General features: G+C 57.5%; 1 protein-coding gene across 1 annotated transcript in view; it reads right to left on the minus strand.

The window, feature by feature from the left end:
• The window catches only part of DCHS1 (dachsous cadherin-related 1), a 43,327-nt gene that overhangs the window by 10,281 nt on the left and 13,671 nt on the right, over positions 1-19,375 (minus strand). The window contains exons 3-15 of the mRNA XM_039704312.1: positions 14,191-14,379; positions 13,861-14,092; positions 12,624-12,860; positions 11,327-12,346; positions 10,757-10,944; positions 6,222-6,318; positions 5,898-6,055; positions 3,624-4,458; positions 3,079-3,318; positions 2,528-2,653; positions 2,048-2,257; positions 681-1,544; positions 96-209 (exon numbers count right to left, since the gene is read on the minus strand). Coding sequence (XP_039560246.1) covers positions 96-209; positions 681-1,544; positions 2,048-2,257; positions 2,528-2,653; positions 3,079-3,318; positions 3,624-4,458; positions 5,898-6,055; positions 6,222-6,318; positions 10,757-10,944; positions 11,327-12,346; positions 12,624-12,860; positions 13,861-14,092; positions 14,191-14,379 — 4,510 coding nt within the window. The remainder of the gene's footprint in view (positions 1-95; positions 210-680; positions 1,545-2,047; positions 2,258-2,527; positions 2,654-3,078; positions 3,319-3,623; positions 4,459-5,897; positions 6,056-6,221; positions 6,319-10,756; positions 10,945-11,326; positions 12,347-12,623; positions 12,861-13,860; positions 14,093-14,190; positions 14,380-19,375) is intronic.

Here is a 19,375-nt window from a genome sequence, read left to right on the forward strand (position 1 = left end):
CTGGTACAGAGTGTGGACAGTGCTCCTGTGCCCTGGGGGCCCTGAGCACCTGAGCAGGCATTAGCAGAGCTCCCCAAGTGTTCCTGGAGCTGTACCTGAGGTGGGCTGGATCAGGAAGGTGTTCCTCTCGTTGCCACTGATGATGCTGTAGGTGATGTGCCCCGAGGAGCCCCCCGTGTGCATGGCCTGGACACTCACCACCTCAGTACCTGGGAGAGCAAAAGGGTATGGAGAGACAGAGGAGCCTGGGAGCACGTGGCAAAGGGTCAGGGTGATGCAGGGCAGCATGTGCTGTACCACAGGAGCACTGCTCTGCCTGAAGACACTGCGACAGGGGACTGAAGATCTAAGGTCAATGTTGGGCTGGGAGCCTGGTGTCATGGTGCCTATCCATGGCTTCTCAGTGGTCTCACTGTGACCCTGAAGACCTTCTGGGAGCTCTTGGACACCTGTGGCTGCCTACAGTGTTCTGAACACACTCAGGCCAGCCTACAGGGACACCGCCCTGACCAGCCTGGGCACCACTCAGACTCTGAAATTCCTTGGGTCTGCCCAAAGCATAACAGGATTTCCCCAAAGCCCACAGTGCTCTCCGGTCTGAGTTCCCCACAGCCGCTCCCACCTCCCCTTGTGCCTATCCCATTCCATCACAGCACTTTCTGGTCACTGCCAGTGGGTACCTGGGGCGGCATTTTCGGCCAGGGCCACCTCGCTGGTGCTGCGAGGGAAGCGCAGCCCCCGGTAGGGCTCCTCCTGCACGTGGATCACCACCACCCCCGTGGAGGAGAGCGCCGGCTGCCCCAGGTCCATGGCCAGCACGAAGAGCGTCCGCTGGCGCTGGCTGAGGGAGCCCAGGGGCTGCAGCAGCTGGATGTCCCCCGTGTAGGAGTTGATGGCGAAGGCGGAGCTGGGCGTGGCAAAGCGGTACAGGATGGAGGCATTGGCACCCGCGTCCCTGTCCTCGGCCCTCATGGTGGCCACCACCTGCTTGAGCGGCGTGTGGCGGGACAGGTTGACGGTGAGCGGGCTGTGCAGGAAGGCCGGGACGTGGTCGTTGACATCTCGCACCACGACAGTGACACGCACAGCCGCGCTCTTGGGCTCCCAGGGCGCCGCGTCCACCGCCTTGGCCAGGAAGCTGTAGGTGGGCTGGCGCTCCCGGTCCAGCGCCTGGGCGCTCCGGATGCGCCCGCTCTCCGGCTCCACCTGGAACATGCCCAGCGACTCATTGCCCAGGTAGTAGGAGACCTGCCCATTGGTGCCCTCATCTGGGTCTTCAGCCACCAGCTGCAGCACCAGGGCACCGACTGGCAAGTCCTCTGGCACCTCCACCGTGTAGCTGGCCTGAGCAAAACTGGGTGCGTTGTCATTGAGGTCCAACACCTGCACAGTCACCGACATGGTGGCACTGCGTGGCGGGGAGCCGTGGTCCTGCACCACTACAATGAGGCAGTAGGAAGCTATTTGCTCTCGGTCCAGGGCATGTGCAGTGGAGAGGACACCGGAGACAGGGTCTAGGCTGAAATCTTGCCCAGGGTCTCCACCTAAAAGAGAGGGAGTAACAATGCAGAATGCCTGTAACTGGAATGAGAAAGGCCCCAGAGAGCATGAAGCCCACCACCATGGGATCTGGCAGGGTGGGTAGAGTAGACCCCAGTGGGAGCAAACTCCTTGGGCTAGCTCCATATGAAGAATTGACTCTAACCACTCACAGGCTAGTGCTGCTGCCATGGGCCAGCCTGTGACAGGATACAGCAAAAATCTGACTTGGCAGCCTGTGAATTAACAGGTCAGAGCATCCAGGAGAGGTATGGAGCTGGTCTAAGCCTGGGGAACTAGACACAAGCCTGGGGAATGAGCAGTGCAGCCTGTCCAGATGCGAGGGTGCTCTTCACTGGGGTAGAGAGCTGAGAGATGACAGCAATGCTGTGTAGTTTAGAGCAGGAGAGAACTAACGTGGAATGGGACTGCTGCAGTTGATGTCCCCAGATCCAGGGAAGCCCAGGGAGCAGTCCTTGCCCAGCCCCACACTCCCTGTGCATCTCACCTGCCACCCGGTATTCCAGGCGTCCATTCTCCCCGCCATCAGGATCAGTGGCCCGCAGGGTGTAGAGTGCCACACGACTCTGGTTCTCAGGAACCTCCACGGAACAGGACTCACTCTCCAGGTGGGGTGCATGGTCGTTCTCATCCCCCACCGTGACCCACACCGTGGCCTTGGTGAGGCTGGGCGGCAGGCCGGCGTCCCGAGCATAGACTGCAGGACAGTGAGAGCACCAGAGGCTGCCTTGACTGGGAGCTACAGCCACAGTGCCTGTGTGCCAACAGCCAGGCACCCACAGGGGCAGCCAGGCATGCGAGCATCAGCATTCCTGCGGCCCCAAACCAGCCGTGCTGTGCCCCACAGCCCCTCCTCCCTCCCTCCCTCCCTCCCCATGGCATGCCCTCTGCTACACTCTCCACGCCAGCAGCAGGGAGTCCCTGTGTACCCCCACTGACCCCCTGCCCGCTGCCTCCCCTTGCTTACCTGTCAGCACGTGCTGCTCCTGCTCCTCCCGGTCCAGGGGACGTGTGGTGACAATGAGCCCCGTCTGTGGGTGGATGGAGAACGGCCCCCCGGAGAGCCCCCCATAGGACACCTGCCCGTTGGCACCTGTGGGCACAAAGGTGCTCTGAAGGCAGCCCAGCCCCAGCTCCTCGTTTGGCGCCCAGTCCTGCACCTCCCACTCTCACCCGCGGCTCACAGGCTGCGCGAGAGGTGGGCTTGTTCCCTGTGGCAGAGGTGTGTGTGGGAGTCCCAGCCTAACCCAGCTGCTGGGAGGCCAGATGGGCCAAGGAGACCCCACAGAACAAAGGCCACGGGCCAGGGCACCAGAGGGAACCACAGTCCCAGTTCCATTCCCACCCTCTCCCAGGATTCAGCCCACCTCCCACCTCCAGGCCAGGTGCTGATCCTTCCCTTTGGTCAGCCAGGCTCTCCAGACTGGCAGAAGGGAGCAGGGAATGCCCAGACCTGGGGCTGCATTTCCAGGCAGGCCATGACTGAACTGGGCAGCTCACCCTCGCCTGCATCCTCACCCAGATCCCGGTCCGTGGCCAGCACCTGCAGCACTGGGCTGCCGGCTGGCAGGTTCTCCATGATGTGGGCTTCATACTCGGGTTTCTCAAAGACAGGAGCCTCGTCATTGACGTCCAGCACCAGCACAGACAGCAGCTGTGTGGCCGAGAGGCGTGGGAAGCCGTGGTCTGTGGCCACCACCGTCAGGTTGTGCTGCGCCACCTCCTCGCGGTTCAGGGCCCGCACGATGGACAGTGCACCTGTGGGCACAGGAGAGGGGCAAGCTGGCACCAGCGGCACTGGCCCTTATGCCTCGGGACTAATATGTGGCTGCAGGCACCGGGCTGCAGGACACATGGGTTTCAGGAGACAGCAGCACGGTGCCAACAACAGTGCCAACCAGATGCTGTGCTTGGGACTCCCTGCACCCCAATCTCCCTCCTCCGGGCTCCCCAGCCCACACCCTCCTCCCACGCACCCTGCAACAACCTTGCGTACCCCTGCACCCTCCTCAGCCTCCGGTTCCCAGGATCCCTGCCACCACCTCTGCAGCCCCAGCCCTCACCAGTGCTGGGGTTGAGGTGGAAGCGGCCATCAGCATTGCCTGCTCGCAAGGAGTAGCTCACACGTCCGTTCTCTCCCAGGTCGCTGTCCTGGGCCACCACGTGCAGTGCCACAAAGCCTGTGGGCTGGTCCTCCATGACGCTGACGGTGGCCGGGGACAGGAAGACGGGCACATTGTCATTCTCATCGGTGACGAACACGCGGGCCGTGACGGCGGCCGAGCGGCGCTGGCTGACGTTGCGGGCCTGGTCTGTGGCCTCCACCACCAGCAGGAAGGAGGCAGCGGCCTCCCGGTCGAGGCCCTGGCGCAGGGTCAGCTGCCCCGAGCGGCCGTCCAGCTGGAAGGGGGCTCCGGGTGGCTCCAGGTGCAGCAGAGCATAGCGCACCTGGCTGTTGGGGCCCACTCCATCCCCATCCAGCGCCTGGAAGGTGAAGATGGAGGAGCCAACCTGGGCATTCTCAGGCACCACAATGGTAATGGGGTCTTCGGGGAAGGTGGGTGCCTGGTCATTGCAGTCCTGCACGTGGATGTGGACCAGCACCAGCCTGCTGGAGGGATAGCCGTGCTGCGTGTCCTCAGCACTCACCTGGAGCACGTGCCGTGCCCCAGCTTCATAGTCCAGCTCACGGGCAGCGTAAATCTCCCCTGTCATACTATCAACCACAAAGGTGCCATCCCCACCACCTCCTACCACCGTGTAGGTCAGCTGTCCTCGTGCAGGGGCGTCCAGGGGGGCCACTGAACCAATCACAGACCCCGGCTTGACCCCCTCGAGAGGATGCAGGGTCAACACGGTGGCATCAGGCCGTGGCAGCACACGGGAGGATGGCAACACCTGTGAGGAGAGGAAGGAGTGAGGGGCACGCACAAGGGGCTGTGTGCCAGGGCACGCAGCCTTGGAGACAGCCAGAAGTCACCCAGACAACCCCATCTGGCTGGAGAAGGGGACCTTCACAGGTGCCTTCCCTCAGCCACTCCTGGGCTCTGTGACTGGGTCCGATCCTGCAAAGCCAACAGATGACAGCAGAAACAATTCTGCAACCATAAGCAAGAGTGAATAAGAAGAGAGGTCATGCTCATCCTGATGGGAGGCACAGAAAGAGAACCCAAGATATGGGTATGACCCCAAGATAAATAAATCCTATCACTAGCTTTATTAAAGATTTTGGAGTTAATTTGGGCATGAGGTGCACTCGCAGATGGGAGAGAGGATGCTGTAAAGGCCACCACAGTATGACCTGAAGGGAAAACCCACTGAAGAAGCACATTCCTGTCAAGGAGCTGAGGAAAACGGGAGTAACAACAAACCTGTCAGCCCAGACGGGATCAAACCCAGTGACTGGCAAGCAAATATCTGTTACAGGGATGCAAACCAGCATGATGGGGATGGCCAGCCTAGCCTCAGTGCTCTGGAGGCTGCAGAACAGCTCTGATGACAAGAACAGTTACAGACATAGTGTAAAAAGGAAATGGTATAAAACATGTTGCTGGTGGCTGAAGGCAGTTGTGGCAGGCTAACACCAGGCTCCACTCCTCAAGGGAACGTGGTATATCACACCCAGCTGGGCTAGAACTCAGCTCTGGAGCTCCCACACCAGCAAGGGACAGGCACAGAGTGGGGCTGGCTGTGTGACAAAGGACGGAGAGATCAGGTGGCTCAAGGGAGCAATGGGCAGGGCTGGTGCAGGTGGCACAGCAAGGACAGTCAAACGGCCTTGGCAACTGCAAGGACATGGACAAGATGTGAAACAGTGTTCAGTGGGAGTGCCTTGGTGGGGGAAACCAGAGCCTCTGCTGTAAAAGGAAGCTCAATACTAACAGTAAAGAAAGGATGTAGATGTGTGGGCAGCACCAGGCAGGGAGTACCAAAGTGTCACAGGCATGAGGGGCACCCTGCAGGTCAGAATAAACAACCTGCAGGTCAGAACACTGGTTTCAGCAGATGCTGGGAAGAGTGGAAGTCTCTGTGCAGGGAACCTCTGACGTCTTTCCTGCACCAGGGTATCTAGCACAGGGTTGGCTGTCTGAAGCCTGAAGAAGGCAGAACTGCAACTGGCAGTTCTTTGAACATGAGAACACGTGCAGGGTCACCCCTTCATGTTCTCCCTGTGGATTTTAGGGCTGGATCAACAGCTGAGCAGGAGCAGAGGGTGCCCAGGGATGGGGGCGGCAGGGGATGAGGAGGTGGGGAGAAAGGCTGCCAAGCAGCTGGCTGGTGTCCTCCAAGAGGCGCGTGCTGGGCAGAGGGCACAGGGCCAGGAGGAGCCCGGGTACCTGGACACGGACGATGGCCGAGGTGCTGCGAGGCGCCGCGCCACGGTCGCTGGCTGTCACCGTGAAGATGTACTCGGCCCGCTCCGCCCGCCGCAGAACCGTGGCCGTCCGCAGCTCTCCGGTAGCCACATGCAGGGTGAAACGCTCTGCCCAGGCTCCTGCAGAGAGAGGGGAGCGTGGCTGGGGGCAGCATGGCAGAGCGGGGCCAGGGGAGGTGCCAAGGAGGGGAGCGTGCTGTGGGGATCCCGGGCAGTGGGCACCCCTCCGCCTGGGTGAGGGCTGCCGGGCAGAGCAGCACGGGTTTGCCAGCTCTGGAGCTCGTACCTAGCAGGGAGTAGATGATGGTCCCGTTCTCCCCCTCGTCAGGGTCCTTGGCCTGCAGGGAGGCGACCAGGAGTCCTGATGGCTTCTCTTCCAGCACCTGCAGCATGGCCCAGGGAGTAGTTGAGTGGCACAGGGAACCTCTCAGATCGCCCCACAGCCCCCCAAGCATGGCATGAGGTCTGCACCATCTGCACCAGCCCTACACCTTACCCACAACATAGACTCACTGCAGGACCCACATGCTGTGCCTGAGGCTGGGAACACAGAGCAGCCCACAGCAACTGGCCAGGGGAGGTTCTGCCTCACCAGCCCTCCTCCCCTTCTGTCCCATTTAACAACCCACTCGGCAGGTAGGGGCACACTGGAGGAGGGCACTGCTTCACCCCTGGTACACCCAGAGCCTCTGCAGGCAGCTAAGTGCAGAGCTCCACAACAGTCCTGGTCCTCCCTGCCCCAACAGACACCTTCAGCTGGAAATGCCAATGTGTGAGCCCTGACAGCCCAGTGCCAGCCTCCCTGGCCACAGCCAGGGATCTTCTCAGTTCCCACAGTTAGCCAGGGAGGTTTCTTACCTCGGCAAGTGCACCTGGCAGATCTTCTGGGGCTCAGGTACCTCAGCCTGGGGCTTTTCACTTCTCTCCTTTGTTCCTGGGTAGCACTGCCTGTCTGTAGGTACTTTAGACCCCTAATTTATGCCAGTGCAGCACAAGACCATTGAGACATCAATCACATATGCTCCTTGTCCTGAGGGAAGCTACCTCCTTTGCTACTGAGACCACACATTACAGCACTGCACACCTTTACTGGATAGCTATGGAACTGGATGCACCCCCATCACCGTCCCTCAGCACCTGTCAGGTTTTGGAATCCTCCTGAGCAAACATCCCCTCCCTGCTGCAGACCTGTCCCCTCCAGCACACACTCTTTGGTGGAACAGGATTCCCACTTGGCACAGGCTCTGCTGTTCCTCCCACCCCGGCAGATGTCAAATTCCCACCTCAAGGGGACAGACCTCACATTCCCAACCCATCAGCACATCCTGTGGCAGAGACCACCCTCCCAGACCCAGCTGTGCAGGGTGATCTGTGCCACTTAATGCATTTTTAGGAAAGGGACAAGTGGAATCCAAGCATGACTCTGGAGAAGAGGATGCAGGTTTTGGGTAGAGGTGAGGGCCAGAGCTATTGCCCAAGCTGCTGGCACTGTGCTGAAGCCCTGGGAGAGGAGACCAGAGGAGCTGGACTCGTTCAGCCAGGCTAGGCAGTGCTGGGACTGTGCTCTGTAAACACTGGGAGAGGGAGGGAAATTCCAGGGAGAGAGGACAGCTTTTTAAGCAAAAACACAATATTGGCACAAGAACAAATGAGTATAAAATGGTCAGAAATTAGTTTAGGCTGGAAATGAAGAGATGTTTTCTAGTACCAGATCAAGGAATCTGGAACAGCCTTGCACAGCAGTGATGGAGGCAACAGACCTAAATATAGCCTGGCCCTTGATGAAAGGAAGGTCTGCGTGGACACCTCGATGTGGGGCCACGCTCCAGAGGCCCCTTCCAACCTCTCCCTGCCACAGGTCAGGGCAACATCTGCCCCCACTGCCCTCAACCCAGATTTGAGAGGCTCCTGCTCAGCAGGCAGGGACACTCTCCCTTCCACGAGGAATCAGAGCTCTTTGGGAAAAGCAGACATGTCAGAGGGGTTACATGAGCAGCACCCACATGTTCGAGTGCCAGTCCAGTCACACAGACAGGAACAAGCAGCAATGGCAGTGGGCTTGCCCGGGCACACTGCTAAGACAGTGGCCCTGTGGACACATCTGGGTCTGCCCACCTCCCCGAAGTGCTGCAAACACCAGGCTGGTCCCAGGCTTAGAGAGCCCTTCTGGCCACAAGCACAGCTCCAGCAGGGCTGGCAGTGCATGTACAGGAATGTGAGAAGCTGGTACGTATGGAACAATCCTCCTGTGAACTTCCCCGGCTCCCAGCCCACTGTGGCTCAGACACTTCCTGAGCCACAGATTATATTTGTGTTCATCAGCCTTTGATGGATTTTTTTCTGTCCATGAATTAGTCTAATTTTGAACCCATGCAACTCTGGACAATGATTTCACAATTTAATTACATTCTGCATGAAGAAATGCTGCCAGTGTTTATTTTAAACCTGCTGCCTGGTCAGTTCTTATGGAGCTGCCCAGCCTTACATTATGAAAAAAGCAACTTCTCATTTCTCCATGACTCTGTGCACACCTTTTTGATATTCCTGCAGCTTTGTCCATGCCAGAGAATGTTTTATTCTGCTTGGAACCATTATCTGCCAGAGATCCTGTTAACATCCTTTTCTAAACAGTTTCTATCACTTCTGCTCACTTAGAGAATGGAACCAGACAGAGTGTGGGCAGAATCTGAGCTGTGGGTGACGATATTTTCTTTCATTCTGTTTCTTTTCTAATTAAACTCAGCATTTGATTTGCTCTTTTGCCTGCCCTGAGCATGGTGTGGCACATTCACAAAGCTCCAGGCTTCTCCCCAAACTGAAGCAGCCAGTTCAGAGCCCACCCCTCAGTGCCATCTGTGTTGCTTTCCAGCAACTTGCTTAGCAGCAGTGATTTCACATCCCCTCATCTTCCCTGACCCAGCAGTGGAAGATGATCCTTCTACAGTTCTTCTCAGGGAGCCCTCACCTTGAATGCTGTAAATAGAACAGTGACATCAACCACCACTCTTTGAGGGGATACAGCAAAACAGCAGCACCCAGGGCACACCCCTGTGAAAACAGGCACTCTCTTCCTTCCCTTTGCTCTCTCTCTCCTCTCCTAGCAATTATTCCCTGGGAGGATCCATCACTGCAGACCCTTTCCAAGCACCCCCTGTACTGCCAGCACATCACCAGTGCTTCATCTCAGCACGCTGCAGCTGGTGCTTGAAGGTGCTGACAGAGAGCCCTCCTCTGCTCTGCCTGAAGAGCCCTGACATGAACACTACCCTGAGCATGTCTGCAAGAAACCGTGGAGCTTTATGTTATCATCCAGTTTTCACTTCCTCCAAGTCTCTTCTACATCCAAAGCATGGATAACAGTGGGCTGTTATGGTACTTTACCCTTTTCTAGCTCTGTTTCCAGCACCTGCAAACCGAGGTGCCCAAACCAAAGTGCCCAAAGAGGTGTTTTCTCAGAGCTTCTGCAGTATTTACCTGCCCTCAGAACTCTGAACCCCTCTCAGCCCTGTCCTGTCCCCTGAAGGACACATCTGCTTTCATGGTCTCTTTGTAAGAGCAGAGCCCTCCCAAGCTCTAGCTGGCCCCTTTCAGCACTTTGTGCCCCCAGTCACTGGGATCAGCTGCAGATCCTGCGTGTGGTGCGTCACACGTGTCCCCACAAGGGCTCCCCACAGATGCCAGGTGGAGCAATGCCGTATCGCAGAGCCCATCCAGTGCTGCCTCAGCCATGCTGTGGCTGGCTAGTCCCTGGCCTGCTCTGGTCCCAGAGCCTTGCTCAGAGAGAGGGCAAGACTTACTGTGCCCCCTTCACCGCCTCTAGGCTCTGGGAGATGTGCTGACCCAGGCCAAGCCCTGCCAGCAGCTTTGCCAGCAGAAGGCCTGTCTGGAGCTGCAGAGTGCCCCCAGATCTCGTGTCACCCAGGTGGCTACCAACACAGTCCTGTCTGCTCTGACCTGTCTGGGGTGCCCAGCTCGGGCAGGACATGTGACAGAGGGTGGCTGTCACCATCGTGGTGTTTTTGAACCACTCAGAGCCAGGGGCTTTAAGCACACAGCCTGACGTGCAGCAATGGATGTGCAGAGAGGGCATGGCTGCCCAGCTGCGGGCTGCCCCGGCTCTGTGCTGAGCAGGTGAGGCCAGGGCCCTGGCTGCCATCCTGCTCTGCTGCTGCCAGGGCCCCTCAGCTGGCTCCCTCACTGGGGGCTGGTCCTCACCCAGTTCTCCTGAGCAGTACCCATGCAGCTGGGTCTGCAGCACGTGCAGTGCCCAGTGACTGCTGCCACCAGAGTGTGCAAGGAAAGCTTGGCAGGCAGATTCAGCAGATTCACAGAAAACTCTTGTGCAGGCCAAGCCCAGCTGGACAAGGTTTTCTTGACCTCCCAGAAAGACAAGTGGCTGTAGCCAACATCCCCACACCCAGAGGATGACAGCCTCGTGCATCTCCCTGCTCACCACTGTTCACCCTGGCACTACTCTGAACCTGTGTCAGGTTCAGGGCTCCTTTTGCTGTCCCTCCCTACAGGCATGTGTGAGCCAAGAGCTTCTGCCTGCTGGCCAGTCCTGATTGTGCCAGAGCCCTCCAGAGTCCCTGCCTGCTCTGTGCACCAGGATTTCTGCCCTGCTCAAGGACATGCCCCTCCTGCCACATCTCAAATTTATGAAACTGTCCTGGCTGCTGCATGGATCCAACTCATGCCTGCTCATCTCCTACCCTGAAGCTCTTCTGGGTCCCCCTACCCACCCCCTTTTCCTCAGCAGTACCACCTGCCCCCACATCCAGAGGCCACCAGTCCCCATTGGTGCTTCAGCTGCACCCCTACCTGCACAGTTAGCTCCTGACCACTGCCCACATGGAGGAAAGCAGGAGCGTTGTCGTTCTCATCCAGCACAGTGACATAGATGGTTCCGGTGGCACTGCGAGGCGGTGCTCCCCCATCCTGCACAATCACCAGCAGCTGGAAGTTGGACTGCTGCTCCCGATCCAAGCTGTGCTTGGTGCTGACCTCTCCTGTGAGGGAGAATCCCAGAAGGGTTTGGGTTGGAAGGGACCTTCAAGCCCATCTTGTTCCACCCTGCTGCCATGGGCAGGGACACCTTCCATTATCCCAGGTTGCTCCAAGCCCTATCCAACATGGCCTTGAATACTTCCAGGAGTGGGGCAGGCACAAGAAGTGAGAACACTGATAAGCAGGGACACAGCTCAGCCCACAAGCTGCATTAGAGCAGAGCCTGTGCTCAGCTGTGTTATTCAGGTGTGTTGCTGGAGCCCAGCACTGCGGGGGCAGTAAGGTGAATATTCTGCTGCTGCATTGGCCTGGCTGCCATCACTGCTGCCCTGTCCTGGGCTTTCTCACCAGACAGCCCCACCTAGGAAGCCAGGAGTCTCTCACCTGTCTGTGTGTGGATAAGAAAGTTGGGGTCGTGCTGGAGCAGGCGGTAGGTGAGCCGGCTGTTCTGCCCGGCGTCCCGGTCGCTTGCCATCACCCTTCCCACAGTGCTGCCAGGAGCCTGGTTCTCAGACACGGTGAAGAAGTACCGCTCCTCGCTCAGCCGAGGGCTGTTGTCGTTCTCATCGGTGACGCTGATCCGCACGGTGCTGGTGCCGGTTTTCCGCGTGTCCGCCGCAGCCCCGGTGCCTCCCACCGAGGCCAGCACCGTCAGCACGTACAGGTCCCGCGTCTCCCGGTCCAGGGCACTCTTGACGTACAGCCAGCCGCTCTCGGGCACAATGCCGAAGCTGGCAGCATCCCCATCTGCACGCAGGTGGTAGGTGAGGGCCGTGGACTCCACATCGTGTGCCAGGGCCCTCACCTGAAGGAAGCGGGTGGAGACGGGAACACCCTCCTGCACCTCCACACGGTAGGTGAGAGTGTCAAAGATGGGTCCGTTGTCGTCCTCGGCTTGCACGTGCACCAGCAGAGTGAAGGTGGAGCTGAGCTGGGGAATGCCACCGTCCCGGGCCACGATGGCCAGGCTGTAGGCTGAGGTGGCCTCGTACTGCAGGGCCCCGAGGAGCCGCACTGCCCCTGAGGCACGCTCCACGACGAAGGTGCCCTCACCCCCCGACACCAGCTCAAAGGTCACCTGGCCATTGGCACCACTGTCGCGGTCCTCAGCCTGCAGGGTGTAGACTGTAGTGCCAGGTTCTGTGGCCTCTGGCAGCAGGATGGAGTCAGAGGGAGTTGGGAATGCTGGCGTGTTATCGTTCACATCTGACACGGAGATCTTCACACGCGTGTTGCTGTAGGCAGGGGGTGAACCGCTCCGGGCCTGGACATCCAGGATGAGAACTGCCTGGGACTCGTGATCCAGAGGCAGGCTGGTGCGGAGCTGCCCCGAGGCAGAGTCGATGGAGAAATAGCCATGAGGGTCCCCCGAGGAGATGGAATAGAAGATGTCGTCAGCATGACCTGTGGGCAAGAGGACGGAGACAGAAGGAATGAGTTGCCATCCAGCTTACTGCCTCAGCCCCACGGTCAGGAAGCTGTGGTCCAAGGGGTGCCCAGACGTCCAGGTGTGCTTACACACTTGTGTGAGCACAGGTGCTGAGCTGGGTACATGTTCAGGTGTGAGTGCGTGGAGCTCTCAGAGCAGGGCCACTCCATGAGGAAGTGTGGTGGATGCCGGACCTCAAGGATGGCATGGGTACAGGGAAAGTGGCAACATGCAAAAGGGACAAGGCCATACCTGGCGGGTTCTGGGCTTGGACAGCTCCCACACTGGCACCCTGTGGCATGTCCTCAGGCACGCTGAAGAAGTACTGAGCTTGCTCAAAGACAGGGGGTGAGACTGTGCCCTCCACAATGCTGATGTTTACCCGGGCATTCGGCTGGGCCTGCAGGCCCCCCCCATCCTGAGCAGAGATCACCAGCTGCACCAGGGTGTTGGCTTTGCCACTCAGAGACCATGACAGAGAAATGACACCTGAGGAAGAAAGTCATTGATGCGGCATTGTGCTGCACCCCTGGCACCTGGCACCAGGGGACAGGTCAAACGATAAGATGGAAAAGGCAGACCAGAAGGGATAGGAAACAACGTGCATCACAGTGGGAGCTCAGCACGGAGGAGCTAGAGTGAATGAGTGGAGCTCTCCCAGGAAAGCCTCCCCAAATCCTCCACACTTTGTCTTACACCCAACTCTGAGTTTAGCGGTGGTACAGGCTGTGGGACATGAGCCAGAAGGCAGGTCTTGGGAGAGGGAAAGGTGGGGAGAGAGCTTCCAATCTGGGGCACAGGGTGAGTGTCATAACACAGCAAGCAGGCCCTGGGCTGGCAGAGAGGATCTGGGAGGGGATATAGAAGTGAGGGACCATAGTTGATAGGCCTTACAAAGGAGGTGGCCCTGCATTAGGAGGGCTGGTAGGGCTTGTCATCTTCCCAGTCATCTGCTGGGAATTGAGAACCAGTGTGCAGATTCCCCAATGCGCCTTTCTGTCCTGCTGAGAGTCCCTGGCATCACATACCCCTACACCCACTTCCCCACCAGAAACTGTTCTGGTTTCAAGCAGATGCAGACAATGAGAACAGTGAGATCAAGAGTGACAGAGTTATAGAGGAGAGTTAACTGAGATGGAGAAGAGGAGACTGGCAGGGACAAGAAAGGAACCAGAATACAGCCTGATCATACAGCTGTGGATCAGCACACAAAAGGAAGGGCACAGTGAGTCGGAGATGGGGAATGGGAAGAAAAAGCAAGACAGGACAAATGAAGAACAGAACATGGAGTCAGGGACTGAGTCTGGGAAGGGGTCACCAGAGGTTAAGGAAGCTTATCAGGGAAAGATGTGGCAGGGAGAGGAACAGACATACTCTGGAGACAGACTGCACTGCTGAGGTGGCCAAGCAATGACACTCAGGCTGGTTTTGATTCCTCCCATGTCACAGGGCTCCAACTGCTGCCTGCCCTGGCTGCCTGAGATCTCACCTGTGTCCTTGTTGAGGGAGAAGAGTGGGGGCGAGTTTCCCAGGACGATGCGGTATGTCACCCTCCCATTCAGCCCCTCGTCCTTGTCATGGGCAGTGACACGCAGCACGGCTGTCCCTGGCATGCTCTGGGTGCTGATGCTGGCAGCGTACTCCAGCGGGTAGAACACCGGCCGGTTGTCATTCGTGTCCTCCAGGAACACCTTCACATACACCATGGAGTTCAGGCCGCCCTGAGGAGGCACCAGATCAGAGACAGCGCAAGGACAGCAGCAGCCCCGGCACAGTGCTGGCTCAGCAGCGCTGTGTGCGCAGCCTCGCGAGCACTCACCCCATCCACAGCAGTGATGGTGAAGTCGTAGGCAGACGTGCCCTCATCACGGTCCAGGGGCTGCACCGTGCACAGCTGCCCTGAGTGCTTGTCAATGCTGAACTGGGTGGGGATGACGCTGCCGATGCCAGAGCCAATGGAGTAGGAAAGGGAGCCAAATGCACCACTGTCTGCGTCTGTGGCTGTCACCTGTGTGAGGGAAGGCACCACCTGAACAGAACAGAACCAGCCAGACCCAGCCCAGCACCACCACCGCACCCCAGTGCCACCTTCTGCTCCATGGCCACAGCCACCATGCCACCCTCAGAGCTGGCCATCACAATGCAGTGTGACAGCAAATGTGGCTCTTGTCCCAGACCAGCCACTGCTTCTTCTGCAGGACATGCAGCACTGCAGCAGAAGCAGCCCCTGCAACTCTATTCCTTCTTTTCTGCAAAGACACTCAGGATAGGACAGGAAGAAAGTCACCCCCCTGTCACCATGGCCCTGGCTATGTCTTGCTCTCAGGGCTCTGTGTCTAGCAGCCCCAGACACGGGGCATGAGGATGGAGGGTGGCACTGCCCTGTGACAGTCCTGTCTCATGTTGCCTGTAGCACAAGAACTGCACCCACTGTGACAGACGTGGCAGGAGGAGGAATGCTGCTCCCGGCTTGCCCTCCCCAGCTCCTCCTTCGGGCTCCTACAGAGCTCAGGTCAGCAGAAACCGACTCCTGACTCCATATCCCTGCCCACAGCTCCTCCACCAGCTGGGAGCTCCATGGAGAACAAAGCTGGGGGACAGAGCTGGGGGAAGGCAGCTGGGCCAGGCCCGGGTGAAGTGGAGTTCAGGCCTCGTCAGCCACAGCTCCTCCCCGCAGCAGCCATGGGGCCTCGGCTCCGCACGAGGAGCGCAGGAACGCCGCGCCAAGCCAAGCCGAGGGCCCGGCTGGGGGCTGCGAGCCCGCTCACCGGGGATGGAGGAGCCAGGGTAGGGGGACACAGGACGGCTGGGCCTGCAGGGAAGAGTCAGCGGGCAGGGGTGGCACCACCCTGTCCTGAGCAGGAACGGGACACAGCACCTGCAACACCCCCAGCAGCCCTGCTGCCTGTGGTCTGAGGGGCTGCCTGCCGGGAGAAACTGAGACCACATCTCCAGTGAGCACTAAGCTCCTGTGCAGAGGAGCTGCTCCCCAACTTTGCAGCAGCTGCCAGAAGAAGCACCACGGAACAGCATCCCCCCTCCCCACTCCAGCTGCAGAGCACTTGGAAACACAGGTGCTGTGACAGAACTGGGTCAGGAGGCACTTTGGGAAACTGGACCTACCTAGAGCTCACCATCCCCCTCCCTACTGCCCCAGCAGAAAGCACAAATCTGACTCTGCTGACATCACTGGAGCTCCTGCACAGGTTACCAGTACAGTGGCTCCATGCTGCGCGTCATTAATGGGGTACAACCTGTACCCACACCCTGTGTGCCTCTGCTGTGCCTGGGATACAGCCCTGTACCCACACCCTGTGCCTCTGCCCTGCCTGGGATACAGCCCTGTACCCACACCCTGTGCCTCTGCCCTGCCTGGGATACAGCCCTGTACCCACACCCTGTGTGCCTCTGCCTGCCCGGGATACAGCCCTGTACCCACACCCTGCCTAGAGAGAAGCCACAGGAACAGCCACAGCCTGCTGGACCAGGTGACAATGTTGGCTGAGTTCGGGGCCACTGGACACTTTGTGCTCTGCCACTGCGTGCACCCCAGTCCCAGCTCCCTGCCTGCAGACTGCTGATATCCCATGTGTGAATCCCATGGGATGGGGCTGGCTGCCTGTGGGCAGCCCACACTCAGTAGGGCCTAACACGAGATCTGGGGACAGCAGGATCACTGCTGCAGCTGGGTGATGCCTCCTGGGGACTCCTGAGAGACATCAGAGGGACCACCAGACACACCAGGTATGGCAACCACCTCATTTCAGCTGGCATGCACTGCTGCAGACTCAGAGCACACGCAGTTTGAGACAGGGACACATTTTTAGCTGTGAGGGCAATTAGCCACCAAAAGGGCTCATTAAGGCCTGCGGTGAGTTCACCACTTCTGGAAATTTTTAAACCAAGCATGAACATTTTTCCAGGAACTTTGCTAGAAGCTAATGCAGGGCAGCCCCAGGCTCTGTATTTAGCATCCGCCCCAAATCTTGGATCCACAGCTGGTTTTACTGCAGCTCACTCATGAGACTCCTGATGTTTGCCTGAAAAATAGAGGGAAACGGGGTCAAGCTGCCTGTGGAACTGCCCAGGAAACTCTCCATTGGGGCTGTGCCAGTCCTGCTGCTCGAATGTGTGGGAGCCGGAGCCAGAGCTCTGAGCCTGAATGGAGCCCCCCTGCCCTCTCACCTCTGACTTCTGAACAGAGCCTGCACAGCCACTGAAGGCTTTAAGCACAAGGATATCAATGCTCTGCCAGGAGATTCCTGACCTGAAGCTGCCAAGGAAGCAGCAGTACCTGTGGAAGCTAGGATCACAGACCCATGTTTCGTAAAGAATTCCAGTGTCCCTGCAAGAATTCCAGTGTCCCCTGCCATCATCCAGCAGCTGGATCTGCTGTTCCCTAGAAGGGACTACTAAGTGGGGATGTGGCAGTTGGCAGTAGCTGCGACTGCAGTGGCCATGAAGCAGCAGACTCAGGATACTAAAGGGAGTGAGGAAGAGGAGAAGCTGAGTACAGACTCTGGATTGCAAGACAGACTTCAGCTTTTATAGGGAACTGGTCGATGGAAGGGATCTCATGGGAGGCAGCACTGAAGGCCAAGGCAGCTCAGGAAAGCTGGCAAGCCTTCAGGACAGCACACTCCAGAACAGCCCATCCCAGTGCTCAGGAAAACACAGAGACCTCAGCAGATGGCCTGGGCTAAGCAGGGGCCTCCAGGCTAAGCTGCCCTGCAAAAGTGGTATATGCTAAGAGAACTGGGACTGTTCAGCCTGCAGAGGAGAAGGCTCTGGAGTGACCTAACTGGGGCCTTTCAGTACCTGAAGGGAGCCAATGAGATGGAGAGGCTATTTAAAAGGGCCTCAAAAACAGGACAGGGGAGAACTGCTTCACACTGACAGTGAGTAGGTTTAGATTGGATACTGGGAAGGAATTTTTCCCTGTGAGAGTGATGAGGCCCTTGCACAGGGTGTCCAGAGAAGCTGTGGCTGCCCCTAGATCCCTGGGAGTGTCAAGACCAGGTTGGACAGGGCTTGGAACAACCCAGTCTAATGGAAGGTGTTCCTACTCACGGCAGGGAGGTAGAAGGAGATGATATTTAAGGTTCCTTCCAACCCAAACCATTCCACAATCCTTTGAGATGGGCATAGAGGCAAGACACATAGTAGGAATCTATAAACATTGCCAGGCATGTCAGGAGTGTGTCAGCAAAGTCAAAGTTCAAGCCTGAGCGTGCCAAGAAGAGCCTCTGCACTGTGCTGGCAGTGGAGGCCTGAAGAAGGGCCCATTTCTGAGTGTGGATTCAGCAGCAGCAGGCACACCTGAGACTGGGACACTCAGTGCCTCCTCCACCTTGGTCTCCACCAGCCTCCCAGGCCTCCATGCTGTTCAAAAGGCTTCAGAAAGCCTCCAGAGAGGGGTGAAGAGAGAGTCAGTATTTCTTTGAAAAGATTGATCCCTGTGAATCCGTGGGACTCAACAGGCTGCATCAACGGATGCTGACAGAAATGGATTTGTAGGGCTGCTCTTCACATGTGGGGGCAAACCAGGGGAGATCCCTGACACCTGGAGGAATGCAAGTCTCACATCCCACCTTCAACAAAGGCCAAAAAGATCATCTGAGGGTCTACCACAGCCACACTTTGGGCCCTAGGAGAATCATGGAGTGAGTCTTCTAGCATGTTTTAGGCCACATGAAAGATCCTGGAAGGAAAGAGGCATCATGGATTGACCATCCTGTTTGCTCTCTGTGGTGATGGGATCCGGGATCAAAGGGCTGACAGCTGTGGGTGACAATTGCCTTGACTTTAGGAAGGATTTTGACATCTTCTCCCACTGTCCTCATATCCAAGGCAGGATGTTCAGTTTGGAGGACTGGGCAATCAGGCAGGTGAAAGACAGGTTGGGAGACAGGCTCTGAGGAGAGGTTCATGAGCAGGGCTCTGCCTGGCGGCCACAGTGAGGGAAAGGGTCTGGATGAAAGTGACAGAAGAAACACCTCTTTTCTGTCAGACGATGGATGCCTATGAAAAGGCATATGCCCTTGAGACCAAAGGATGTGTTAAGGAACCCAGGGATGACCGTGATGTTGTGTTTTGAAGATTTTGTGCATAGGTGTAGAAGAGGCTGCTACCATGGCAGGGTTCGGGGAACACATCTGGGCTACCTTCTGCTGAAATCATTCACTGATCAGTGTAACTGCATGGGAACACAGCTGTTGGCATCCAGTCCCCAGCTGGATTTGAATCTGGCAAGGGATGTCAAAGTCAACAAGAAGGGCTTCTGTAAGTACATTGGTGACAAAAGGAAGGCTGGGTAAAATGTAGGCCCACAGCTGAAGGAAACCTGGTGACATAGGACATGTAAAAGACTGGGGTACCTAATGCCCTCTTTCCCTTACTCTCTACCAGTAAGATGGGTCTCCAGGAGGCTCAGATCTCAGAGAACAGGGTGCAAGACATCACTGCCAGGCCCTTCACAATAATCTTTGCTCAATCATCATGTTTGGTGAGTCAGCCTGAAGACTGTGGGAAGGTATATATCTCCCATCTCCAAGAGTAAGGCAGGAGGACCCAGGTAGCTACAAAACAATCAGCGTCACCTTGATCCCTGGAAAAACGATGGAGCAGCTACTCCTGGAAACAATTTTTATGCAGGGGAAGGACAAGAAAATCATCAGGAGTGGTGAGCACAGCTTCCCCTAAGAACAAATCATGCTTGATCCACTTGATAAATGACTGGCCTGGTGGATGACAGAAAAGGAGTGGATACTGTCAACCTGAAGTGCACTAAATTCTTTGACACTCTCTCCCATGAGATCCCCATTCAGCTGAAAACCAGCTGAATGCCTCCTTTCCAGAGAGTGGTGGGAAGGGGCACAATACCTACCTGCAGGCCAGTAGCTAGCAGTGTACCCTAGGGGTCAATCCTGCCTCCAGTCCTGTTTGGAATCTTCATTAATGACCTGTTTGATGGTGCAGTGTGTACCCCGAGCACGTTTGCTGAT

Source organism: Passer montanus, unplaced genomic scaffold (genome assembly GCF_014805655.1).
Source record: "Passer montanus isolate IOZ18808 unplaced genomic scaffold, ASM1480565v1 scaffold171, whole genome shotgun sequence".
Classification (NCBI taxonomy): domain Eukaryota; kingdom Metazoa; phylum Chordata; class Aves; order Passeriformes; family Passeridae; genus Passer; species Passer montanus.